We start from the raw sequence: 13,854 nt of genomic DNA, 5'->3' as shown, positions 1-13,854 counted from the left end.
CGTAAGGAAGATGGAAGGAGAGTTGTCTCGCTGCCTAGGAAAGAGGGCGTTCTCTTTTCCTCCAACTTCACCACAGCAGAAAGGCTATTCACATCATTAGAAAATAGACTACAAAGGAAGTCCATTTACCATAAACACATGTTAGATTATATACGGAGAGATCAAATAGAGGCTGTCCCTCACAACAACTGTTCTGGGGATGTGTTTTACCTATCCCAGAACATTGTGAAGAAATCCAACGCCAAAATACAGAGTCGCCTTCGACGCATCCTCCCACGGAACAGACTCTCCATCACTGAACGACGCGCTGTAAATGGGCCCTAACCTGTTACCGAAAATTCTAGGTATATTGTTAAAATTTAGAAAACACTCCAAGGCAATTGTATGCGACGGCCAACAAGCATTCCTACAATTAACACTCAACGGGGATGACAGAGATCTTACGAGATTTCTATGGTATTGTGTCGAGCGGAGGGAGGACGGAACCTATGACACATCAAACGAGCTGATATCCTGTCGCTTTAAACGTTTGCACTTAGGACTGACATCTAGTCCATTCCTCCTGTCGGCCACTACAAGGGAAACTGCCACACTGAATCGGGACAGGTATAGAGTTGCATCAGAGCTAGTTGACAAATCTATGTTTATAGATGACTTCACTGCAAGTGTTAATGATGATTCAAAGTCAATCGCTATGTATCAGGAACTCACCGCGATCTTACAACAGATTAAACTCCCACTCTCCAAGTGGGCAACTAACTTAGAATTGTTAAAGACGTTATGTCGCAAGGAAAATCTGGAGGAAAGAAGAGTGACGTCCGTTTTGGAAGTAGACTGGAATACTGTTGAAGATTGTCTCTTCAGCAACAAGGAGAAGATTGCAAGCGATCTTATCCACATACCAGAAACCAAGAGAAACATTCTTCGTGCCACCGCCCAGTTCTCCGATCCTCTTGGACTTTTCGCACCAGTAGGAATTGTTGCTAAATTAATATTTCAGGACACCTGGCTTAGAGGTTTAACTTGGGAGGAGTTACTACCTCCGGATATAGCAAGGGATTGGCATTCATGGATTAGCAAATTTCACTTCCTGTCATCTATAAACATCCCCAGATGGATCGGGATGGGGCAGACAAATGACGAATCACATGTGCACGTATTCTGTGATGCCTCTGAGAGGGCACACGGAGCAGTTATTTATGTGACGTCAACATGGGACGATACTACACCCGCTCGCATAGTTTTCAGAAAAAACACACTAGCACCAGTGAATAAGGTGACGCTTCCAAGATTAGAGTTGCTCGCCGCACTTATAGGCACTCGCCTTCTGCGCTATTTTTATGAGGAAATAGGTTTCGACCTCAACAGGTCCACTCAGTGGAGCAATTCTACAGTGACGTTGGGAAAGATAAAAAACGACCGAAACAAATGGAAGACCTTTGTTGCCAATCGTGTAACAGAGATAATTAGCCACACGACTCCCAGCCAGTGACGACACTGGAAACCAAGACCCCAGTACGCATCAATATTGTGCTCACCAGGGCGTCCCATGGAAATGCATCGCGCCACGGGCGGCTTGGTGGGGATAATTCAGGGAGAGATGGAAAGATCCGAACAATCATCCTACGCCAGCCAGACGGCTCCAGAACCAGTCGACCGGCGCAGCTGGTCGTTTCTCCGGAAATCGACCAGGGTGGGGAGGAGATGTGACGGACTCAAGGGGACACCGCACGCTATCTAGTTGAATTTACTGTAACGTCTATGTATGTGTTTATGTAGAGTCTGAGTCAGGGGGATTGTTAATAAAAAGAGACTAACTTGTAATAAACACGGTGTTGTTACTCCACACGTGAGAGAAGCTTATAAATGTAAAAAGAAGGCTTATCAGAAATGGTTCCAAACAAGGGCAGAGGCAGACAGGGATTTGTACATAGATGAAAGAAACAGAGCGAAACAAATAGTTGTTGAATCTAAAAAGAAGTCGTGGGAAGAGTTTGGTAATAACCTGGAAAGGCTAGGTTAAGCAGCAGGGAAACCTTTCTGTACAGTAATAAAGAATCCTAGGAAGGGAGGGGAAAAAGGAAATGAACAGTGTTTTGAGTAATTTAGGTGAACTTATAATAGATCCCAGGGAATCACTGGAGAGGTGGGGGGAATATTTTGAACATCTTCTCAACATAAAATTCTCCTGATGGTGTTGCGAACAGCCAAGCTCATGGGGAGGAGGAAGATGATGTTGGTGAAATTACGCTTGAGGAAGTGGAAAGGATGGTAAATAAACTCCATTGTCATAAAGCAGCAGGAATAGATGAAATTAGACCTGAAATGGTGAAGTATAGTGGGAAGGTAGCGATGAAATAACTTCATAGAGTAGTAATATTAGTATGGAGTGTCTGTAAGGTACCTTCAGATTGGACAAATGCAGTAATTGCACATATCTATAAGCAAGGGACAGGAAGGATTGCAACAACTATCGAGGTATCTCATTGATTAGTATACCAAGCAAAGTATTCACTGGCATCTTGGAAGGGAGGGTGCAATCAGTCGTTGAGAGAAATTTGGATGAAAACCAGTGTGGTTTCAGACCACAGAGAGGCTTTCAGGATCAGATTTTCAGTATGCGCCAGGTAATTGAAAAATGCTACGAGAGGAATAGGCAGCTGTGTTTGTGTTTCGTGGATCTAGAGAAAGCATATTTCAGGGTACCGAGGGAAAAGATGTTCGCCATACTGGGGGACTATGGAATTAAAGGTAGACTATCAAAATCAATCAAAGGCATTTATGTTGACAATTGGGCTTCGGTGAGAATTGATGGTAGAATGAGTTCTTGGTTCAGGGTACTTACAGGGGTTAGACAAGGCTGTAATCTTTCACCTTTGCTGTTCGTAGTTTACATGGATCATCTGCTGAAAGGTATAAAATGGCAAGGAGGGATTCAGTTAGGTGGAAATGTTGTAAGCAGTCTGGCCTATGCTGACGACTTGGTCTTAATGGCAGATTGTACTGAAAACCTGCAGTCTAATATCTTAGAAACTGAAACTAGGTGCAATGAGTATGGTATGAAAATCAGCCTTTCGAAGACTAAATTGATGTCAGTAGGTAAGAAATTCAACAGAATTGAATGTCAGATGGGTGATACAAAGCTAGAACAGGTGGATAATTTTAAGTATTTAGGTTGTGTGTTCTCACAGGATAGTATTACAGTGAGAGAGATTGAATTAAGGTATAGTAAAGCTAATGCAGTGAGCTCGCAGTTGCGATCAACAGTATTCTGTAAGAAGGAAGTCAGCTCCAAGACGAAACTATCATTACATCGGTCACTTTTCGGACAAAATTTGATTTGCGGGAGTGAAATCTGGTTGGACTCAGGATATCTTATTCATAAGTTAGAAGTAACAGACATGAAAGTAGTGAGAATGATTGCTGGTACAAACAGGTGGGAACAATGGCAGAAGGGTGCTCGGAATGAGGAGATCAAGGCTAATTTAGGAATGAACTCTATGGATGAAGCTGTACGCATAAACCGGCTTCGATGGTGGGGTCATGTGAGGCGAATGCGGGAGGATAGGTTACCTAGGAGAATAATGGACTCTGTTATGGAGGGTAAGGAAAGCAGAGGTAGACCAAGACGACGATGGTTTGACTCAGTTTCTGACGATTTAAAGATAAATGGTATAGAACTAAATGAGGCCACGCCACTAGTTGCAAATGGACTATTGTGGCGAGATTTAGTAAATTCACAGAGGCTTGCAGACTGAACGCTGAAAGGCATAACAGTCTATAATGGTAATGTATTTATGTATGTATGTATGTATGTATGTATGTATGTATGTATGTATGTATGTATGTATGTATGTATATGTGTGTGTGTGTGTATATAGAGGTTCATTTGATATCCACCGGAGAGATGGTAACTACAGTAGTCATCATGAGTCCCTCCGTACCACGTCCGGCACCTGAAATGAATATTCGTATTAACTGTCAAAACACATGCAGACTAATTATTAGATTGCGACGGTAAATTAATTACACTCTCTAACTATAATCTTCGTACCTAATTGCTCTATATTTCAGCAACATTTTTTGTTTTGTTTAGGTTGCCTTAGGCATTCTATTACCAACTAGCATACACCAATTCCTTTCTCTCTTACTTTCCTTGTTTCTAAACATTCTTTTATAACATGTTCCCGCCCCATTTCTTTAGAACATACTAAACATTATATTCATCTCTATTTTATCAGTATACTTTAGTTTTGTGAACCCTAATATTCACCACATTATGCCCCTCATTTCTTTCTTTTTTGTCATAACATCTACATCTGCCCTCACATTTTCAATCACAATACAAAATCCTCCTAGATACCTCATAATTTTATACTGTGAAGCAATTCGTTGCTTCTCAATACCCTTAACTCTTGGAAGTACATTTTTTAAATAAATTCCTTGCTGTTCTATGCACTCCATATCCCAATAATATCCTATTCCTACCGATTCCAAAATGTTCCCTAACCCATACACCCAACACCCCTGGTTCTAATAACTTATTTCATTTGGTGTCTGAAGGCCATCTCTAAAACTTCCGCCACCTGATCCCAACTTCAGTCTTAGCCAATACCTAATTATCTTTTTAACATATATCCCCCTGCAGACTTACAAAATTACACATCATTTTCATTACACAGTTTGCTGTACAGCTGGGTAATCCCGTAATTAATTCAGCAAATTTATTTGTGATTGTTAAATCGGAATTAACATATTTTTCGTAACAATACACGGAAATAACCGTTACAATATTTCCATAATGAAGAAATAAATACTAAGAAATGAACTCATTTGATACACACCATACGATGAAGGTGGTTTAACAGGGATTGTTTAAGAAATGGATGTACTGGAAATAATAACAGGCCTAGTAGAAGGTAATTATTGGTCTCTGTAGTTTATTTACTTCGTGATGTATTTATATAACTAGATGAGGTTGCAGTTTTAGCTATTGAAGCTAGAGCAAGGGGGCACCTGGTGTACCTAAAAAAAATTTTCACTGAATAATAAGCTTAATAGCAGACTACACTACAAACTAGCCGTGTAATTCAATAACTTATACTAATTACTATCTATTTCAGGAAGGCACTATTACTATAACATGACCAAGCAACTAGACTGCAGATGGTTCGAGCCATACTTCCTCATCACAGATGTACACACAGGTAGTGTTCATGGAATTGGTTTTCAAGGCTTCGGACACCCCAGTCACAAAGGGCGAGTATGGTTTGAGAATGTACCTGCCATAGCAATCAGGGTGAGTATCGTGTTGTTACGTGTTGGCGAGGAAGTTAAATAAACAAAATATCTTGTAGCGTTTACAGTAACTTCTAAGGTTTATTGACTATCTATCTACTAATAGCTACTTACACAACTACACAGGCACACTAGTGCCACAACATAAACGACACAACACACACATTTCCACATTTCGCGCTCTTTCAGTGTTCTCAATGTCCTGTCACTCTAATTGGTCAGAAAACAATGGTATGATGCTGAACGGGATGAAAAGTAGAGTTGAAGTTTCAGCAAGAGGAAAATCCTCTCAGTTTTAATCACTGTGTTGATGGGGTGATATTACGTCGTGGGGATCTCTGTAAGTCCCTAGGTCTTAATATATGGAATGATCTTCATTGAAGTAACCGAAAAAAGGGTGTAATGAAAAGTACATGGTTATGAGGCTATTTAGGGTCGCATTAACGATGTAAAGGAGGGTGTATAAGTCTCTGGTAAGACCCCAATTAGAGTATAGTTACAGTGTCTGGGACCCACGCCAGGACTACTTCATACGAGAAATTTAAAAAGATCCAAAGTAAACCAGCATGATTTGTTCTGGGTGATTTCCGAAGGAGAAGAAGAAGTGGTGCAAACTTTGGGCTGAGAAGACTTGGAAGTAAGGAGATGAGATGCTCGACTGAGCAGTATGTGCCGAGCTGTCTGTGAAGAGATGGCGTGGAATGACAATACTAGAAGAATAAGCTTGAGGGGAGCTTTTAAAAGTAGGAAAGGACATAATATGAAAAAAAAAGTTGGAATTAAAGTGGGCAAATTGGGGCAAATATTCATTGATAGGGCGACAGATGGGAATAATTTAACAAGGGAATTGCTCGAAAAAAATCCAAGTTCTTTGAAAATATTTAAGAAGAGGGTAGGTAAAGAATTGATAGGGAACCTGTCACCTGGGCGATAGCCTAAATTGAGATCATGCATTGATTGAATGTTTGACTAACTGTTCACGCTGACACTTACAGGCTAATTAACTATACTTGAGGAATATGGAATTAGTTAAGAGTTATGAATGGAAATGTGGCTAGATGATGATGTAGATGAATGTCACTTTTTACGGTCACTCCACTCTCTCTTCTAAACCTCAAGGTGTTAAAGTACATTTATTATCCATGATTGTATATGCACCTGAGTTTCCTTCTTTTTCTACCACTTCTTCTTTTTCTGATTATTATTATTATTATTATTATTATTATTATTATTATTATTATTATTATTATTATTATTATTATTATTTACAGTAGCTTCTAACAGAATAACAATACCGTTGTATTGATGTGTTATCAATATTCCTCCTGGCGGAATAGTATATCTCGTGTAAAGTCAATCTGATATGTGCGCTTGCCACTTCAAATGTTATGTACCAATTAAATATCGCTGACATGGTGAAATTATGAAACTAAATTATTTATATAAAATTCGGGATGTATTCGAAGTACTTCAGGTTGAAATGAAATGGCGTATGGCTTTTAGTGCCGGGAGAGTCCGAGGACAAGTTCGGCTCGCCAGGTGCAGGTCTTTTGATTTGACGCACGTAGACGACTTGCGCGTCGCGATGGGGATGAAATGACGATGAAGACGATAAATACACCCAGCCCCCGTGCCAGCGAAATTAACCTATGAAGGTTAAAATTCCCGACCCTGCCGGGAATCGAACCCGGGGCACTTGTGACCAAAGGCCAGCACGCTAACCATTTAGCCATGAAGCCGGACTACTTCAGATTAACCAACTATAACATTAGTTATGTTCATACAACAATAAATACAGTATAGGAGATCTAATATATTTCCCAGATTTATTATGAAGACGCATGAGCATACCGAATACGATTTTTAGCCAAATTCCTTTTCTGGACGGACAGCATACTGGCAGAAACACTCAATAGTGAAGACATTCCTCCACATAGGATGGGCGTGAGAAAGGACAACCAGGCGTATAACAAAACCAAGTACACACTGAATTCCGATTCTAATAAATTGGGTGAAATGGCGAAAGGATGATACATACGGTATCAAATCAATTAAGTTCAAAAATATGAAATTGTCTTATGTACTAATTTGTTCATTTATTTATTTATTTTCTAACAAGGAGAATAGTTCAGAAATAACAAGTTGGGGGCATCAGGCTTGGACGTGGTATTGCAAAAACATAACACTACACTACCAGATTTAGATATATTTTCTCCGTCGTTTTCTTAAATTCTGCAATAAATAAAATAAGGTTATAAAAATGCAGTAGTGATAGAAATATTAGTGTTAGAAAATAGTATATTAAAGAATAATAATAATGTTAATAATAATAATAATAATAATAATAATAATAATAATAATAATAATAATAATAATAATAATAATATAAGGTATCACCCAAAATCCTACAGTGGCATGTAACGCGGCAGCCGGACAACGAGGGAGTAAAATACCAAGCATGGTTCAGAGCATCGAGTTTCTGTACCGAACAGATACTGAACCTCAAGACTATCCTCCAGTACAGCAAGAAACAAGCCAGTCAGTGGGTAGTTACATTCATTGACTTCGAAAATACATACGACTCCGTGGATGGAATCATTCTCTGTTTAAAACCTCAAGGGAACTAGGACTCAACCACAAAATCAATCCCCCCTGCACAACACAACTTCCAAAGTAAAGTTTAGCGGACAGTGAGGCATGGACACGGTATCTCGTACACATCATTTACGTGTGTCTTCGAAAAGGTATGAAATGTACCAATGAACACTCGATTAAAGATGAGGATCAAATTAGACAACCTATGGATCCCATGCACGACCTTTTCTTTTCTGATGACCTGAACGGCATGCAAGAGTTTACTATGCAACTCCAAACATCGCACTCAATAGCGATTAAAATAGGTCGACCGGGCGAGTTGGCCTTGCGGTTAGGAGCGCGCAGCTGTGAGCTTGCATCCGGGAGATAGTGGGTTCGAACCCCACTGTCAGTAGCCCTGAAGATGGTTTTCCGTGGTTTCCCACTTTCACACCAGGCAAATGCTGGGGCTGTACCTTAATCAAGGCCACGGCCACTTCCTTGCCAGTCCTAACCCTTTTCTATACTATCGTCGCCATAAGACCTATCTGTGTCGGTGCGACATAAAGCAAATAGCAAAAAAAAAAAAAAAAAAAAAAAAAAATTGTCGCTTGATCAACGTCGGCAAGACCGAGTTCATTACCAACATCAAAGACGCCCCTAGAGCGATAAGAGTCAGTGATACCAAGCATATCAACAGAGCCAAAACTGTCAAGTGTCTTGAAGAATGGATTTCAGAAGACCTCGGCAAAACAGTAGCTCTCGAACAGAGGAAAATCGAACTAGACAAAGCATGCCGTGCCTGCAGAAAACTGTATGCCTCTAAATATCTACCGATGAAGATCAAACTAAGACACTATTTTGCAGTAGTCAGACCGTCAGTCCCGTAAGCAACGGAGTACCTCTGTCAAACGAATAAGGCTAGCCTTCGAAGTAAAAGGAAAGAAGCTCCTGAGGAAGACAGTAGGGCCAAAGATCCTGCCAGAGGGAAGAAAATTGTACAAACCAAAACCGTGAACTCTACCAACACCAGGAAAACCTCACAATTCCATCGGAATAAGCCGGCTGATTTTGTATGGACACCTGAACCGAATAGACTCCTGCATTCTGTTCTTTATGATCTTCAAGGTAGACAACAACTACTGGGGGTCTTCCTCGTCAGAGATAGGCACACTGGTACTTAGAGGACTGACGATTTGTCTACTGGATCACTCCTGTTCAAATAGTTAGAGAAAGATCTCGCGGAAATTAATATTAATCAAGGCACAATAAGTAACAGGAGTAACTAGTATTTACCTGTCGAAACTAGACCCTTCCTAACATCTCTTATAGACGCTAACTTCAATGTGACCAGGAAATTGTCCAAGGAAGGCGAGATAGAGTCCAACAAGCAAATGAATGATTACAGGGTCAACAGAAAAGCTCACTATACCAACAAGATAGGATTACCCAAACCTACCATAAAGAACATCAACAACAACACCACAGCAAAAACAGAAAGCACTGTGGTCCCGGATGTTCCAAACGAATTCAAAAAAGAATACGTTTTAAGAAAGGAGGTAAATGAACTAACTCATAAATACAAGAAATTCAGTTAAGTGGTAGTCAAATAAACTCGTGTCATCGTTCCTAGGTACTGCAGCTATATTCAGGCACACCCCCAATGGAAGCAAGCAGCAGGTGCCATTTTTAAAACAGACCAACCCTCGTGTCATTCTTAAATTTCTGTCAGTACAGTGAATCGAACCCGGGCCTCCGAGGATGGCAGTTAATAGTGCTAACTGTCACGCCACGGATACACTTAAGGGGTGATAAATCAGATATAACACGTTCGGGTTCAATAAGATAAACAGACACTCGCACTCGTATATAGAATCGCGAACGTGTTCTTGAGCTTAGAAGACAAGAGAGCGAGTTCATATCCACAGTCCCATGCTGCTTCTCTGGGTAGCAGATAAAATGTACGAGTGCGAAATGCAGGTGTCTATAATCGAATACAGGAGTGTGGGGTTTCAATTGAGCATTTTCGCGAAGACAAATCACAATACTAGTGGGATGAAACACAAATTTATGTACACATTAATGTACTGACGTAGGTTTGGGTTCAATAGTTAGGCTAGTAATGGAAAGTGATAGGTAAAGTACGAAACGTACCCTTGGGTTGCTAACTAGTTTACGTAGCGGCTGAATACTGCATCGGCGCACGTACGACTCCTCTTAGTGGAATTGGCTGGGTGGTTGTTTAATTCGAGGATGAACATATCAAGCTTGACCAAGTGATGACTTGAGATAGATATTCAAAATCACCTTCAAGTGCCACAGGTAGTAATTAATACTCGTTCTCGTGAAGCTTGCGTTCTTATAGATAACGCTACTGACCTGGTATACAGACTACAGATGATGAACGTTGGTTGACATAGTTACAATCGTGTCGGAAAATTGATTAAGTAAATTCCAGGTAGCCCAAAAATATACCCATGTTAAAAAATCTAGTGAAATCCCCATCTCGAGTGATACACACGGTAGTACAGCCTGTATGTCCCATATTACAAAGTTGCAGAATTTGTAATGCAAGGGACTTTGTACATTAAATATACTAAGAAGGGAATTCGAGTGTCATTCACTCAATTATCTTAAAGACAAAAGTTTCACGAGCAGAATGAATCCTAACTGGGTATATACACCAAAAAGTACATGAGCTAAACTTACGCTAAACAAGCAGCCAATCAGAAATAATACACAAGAAAGTCAAATATAAATTTAGAAAATCCGTAGACCACAAGAGGTGAGGTATTCTAAAAATCATAACAATCCCATAAAAATATTAATGGTGATAACATTGTACTTGGACACAACTACAGAGGCTGAGCCTAACCTACAGTCAGTCCAAAAATTGTTCTTGCTAATGAAACCTGTCTATAGACAGTGAAAAGCCTAAAATAAACGAAAAACAAATGTAGCTGGATGACGCATAGATCAGTACATCATTATTATACAAACTCAAAACCAAAAAATATATTCGAAGCCATAGCAAAATTTAAAAGCTCCGTTATATGCTAGTTCATAAAGTATTCGACTAAGCTCGGAATGGCTGTTTAAAAACGCGAGATCTGGGGTGGAACTTCACTCGTGATGCACGCACATGCTGGTGTGACCCTTCCGCAACAGACTCAAACATGTTGTTCTTGTTGTCAACGGCTCTGGAAACGTGTAGGTTGTACAATGGGTCGGAATGATAAAAAGGCGAGTGTAACGAGGAGCGAACTCATCCTGCGCTTACATAATCACTGCAAATCATCCTATGCGATTGCAAAGCTAGTGGGCGGACCTCGATCAGCGGTTCAGTCGGTGGTGGATCGCTTCTGCACAACAAAACCATTACAAAACAAGCCTAGGAATGGTCGTCCTCGGCCGCTGACCGATCAAGACGAAATATTTATTACGCGAGAAATCAAGAAAAATCCAAGACTTTGTGCACCGAAGTTGGCTGGTGAGCTACAGGAGAAGTACAAACACAGTAAGGAATACCTGCAAACAAAATGGGTATAATGGCTGGATAGCTCGTAAGAAATATTGGGTGAGAGCAACGAATCGCAAAAACAACGGCTTCCTTTCGCTAAAGAACATATCTTTAACGACGAGGAGTTCTGAAATAAAGTCATATTTTCGGACGAAAGCAAATACAACAAATTTGGGTCAGATGGTAGGCGAATGGTTTGGCGGAAGGAAAATACGGCGATGCAGCCGCAAATCCTCGTGCCCACAGTGAAACACGGTGGGGGTTCCCTCATGGTGTGGGGGTGCATGAGTGCAGCAGGTGTAGGAGAATTACATGTCATAGAAGAGACAATGGATCATAGGCTGTACATGAATATTTTAAAGAAAAATTTGAACACTAGTGCCGAAAATTTGGATCTGCAAGTCACCTACATCTTCCAACAGGACAATGATCCGAAGCACACAGCTCTAAATACTGAGCTGTGTCTATTAAATAACCCCACAAGACAACTCAATACACCCCTTCAGAGGCCCTGGAATGCGCTGGAAGATAACACCAGGAAACGGCGAATTCCTAAAATTAACGACTTGAAACAATATATGCAAGCCGAATGGAAAATAATTCTATCCTACACCACGAATAACTTGGTCCACCCCATGCCGCGAAGATTGCAAGCAGTCATTGCTGCAAAGGGAAACCGAACAAAGTATTAATTTATTTTGTTATGTACAGTATGGACGAATATTTTATGATCTGGTGAAAAGGTGCAGTTTTACGTTTTGTTATATTTTTATAGCTTAAAATGTATTTTTGTTTTTGTTTTGTAATAGTAATTATAAATAGACCAATGTGCTACTCAAGTGGAACGTTAGGTTGCTTACTTTTCTCTTCCCATGACCTATAGACATGTTTCTTTCTCAAAACTGCAAATAGGCGAATACTTTTTGGACTCACTGTGTTGCGAAAGGTAGGAAGAAAACCTGAAGATTAAAAATTTAGAAGAAAAAAGTGACAAGGAGTAAAATGGTGAAGAGTATTCCGAGGGAAACACACTCGAAAATCGCCGTGATATTGGAAAAATACAAGTAAGGAAGAGTACCTAAATTAGCCCAGCAATGTAATAAAAGAAATAGCAAAATTCACAAATATTTTCCATAGTACTCGCTCAAAAATAGACAATGTGATTTAATCTACGCTATTAACAGAACAGAAATAACTGCCAGAGCTCACAGTTTACACGAGAACTTCACACTTGCTTGCTTTCACTTCCTTCAACTAGGAGGTGAAAGCTTGATGTTGCCTTCTCCGGCCACCAGACATTCTGGAGGACACATGCCTCGCACGACGATCACACATGAATAAATCAGGGCAAAGTAGCCAACTGGCTGTCAAGACCGTATGATCGACTGGAGTATGTACAATCATAATTATTTTGGAGCGTTGCCAACATAGGGGATAGCATTTCTCCTAGTTGCACAGAAAAGGGGTGCAAGAGATTAGGGGAAGAGAAATTTCATGCTACACAATATTCTTCATTTATTTATTTATTTATTTATTTATTTATTTATTTATTTATTTATTTATTCATTTACTCGAAGTGGCCTTATGATTCACGTCAGTGAACGCACGCATGAATTCCGTATTGTAATGAGCAATCAAAATTAAGAAATAAATGTAGCAAGTTTGCCTTTTTAGTTTAATAATATGAAGCTAAATAATACAAACTTGGTGTAGTACTGGAGTAAGTCTCCATATTGTATATAGAATAAAGTTTCAAAAGGCTCGTAGACATTTCACTTTTATGTAACTTATTTTCAGAAATTCAGTGACATGAATGAAATAGGAATGTATTTAAAGCAATTTAATAACATATGTGTTCGCCTTACAGCCTACAATACCTGAAACTCCAGACTGTCTCGTCGATTGGGCGCAGGAATACAATGTTATCTCCTTGCATATATACTTCAGGTCAAAGCCTTGGAACATCGGTTGTGGTGGTATATTGGACACGGGTTTTTTGGCTTGACGAATTACTTGTCATTTTCAATGAAAAGTTTTGAGGACATGCCTCACCTTTGTTTGTCATAATTTTCAAACTAAAAATGTACTAATTATTTGAATTAACAATAATTCTCTTTCCTTTGTTCATCATGTCTTGTTAAAAATCTTGAGAATAATAATTTGTAACACAAATATATAATTGTTTTATTCTTATCTATAATCTGACTATCAACAAAATATCAACAAAACCTGAACATACCTACTTCCATGCTATTTCATACTAGTTCTAGCTATTGAAAAAAAAACTTTACAAATTACAAATTACTTGGAGGTGCATTTATTTTAAATGATCATCTCTAGTATTCGATCTATTTGTGACATTTTGTTAAGTCTGGAGATAGTACGTATTACAAAACACTTAGATCTTTTTTTACTCAGTTTAATACAATCACACAAGGGTAGTTAATTTAGTTGAGTTGCCA

At 39.5% G+C, this 13,854-nt stretch overlaps 1 protein-coding gene across 1 annotated transcript in view; it reads left to right on the top strand.

The window, feature by feature from the left end:
• The window catches only part of LOC136858423 (uncharacterized), a 38,757-nt gene extending 25,197 nt beyond the window's left edge, over window positions 1-13,560 (top strand). Inside the window, exons 6-7 of the mRNA XM_067137951.2 lie at window positions 5,124-5,299; window positions 13,260-13,560. Of these exons, the coding sequence (XP_066994052.2) occupies window positions 5,124-5,299; window positions 13,260-13,397 (314 nt within the window). The 3' untranslated portion in view covers window positions 13,398-13,560. The remainder of the gene's footprint in view (window positions 1-5,123; window positions 5,300-13,259) is intronic.
• The last annotated feature ends 294 nt before the right edge of the window (window positions 13,561-13,854 follow it).

This window comes from Anabrus simplex, chromosome 1 (assembly GCF_040414725.1).
Source record: "Anabrus simplex isolate iqAnaSimp1 chromosome 1, ASM4041472v1, whole genome shotgun sequence".
NCBI lineage: Eukaryota > Metazoa > Arthropoda > Insecta > Orthoptera > Tettigoniidae > Anabrus > Anabrus simplex.
The sequence above is the reverse complement of the archived record's forward strand: the minus strand, read 5'-3'. Positions and strand labels throughout refer to the sequence as shown.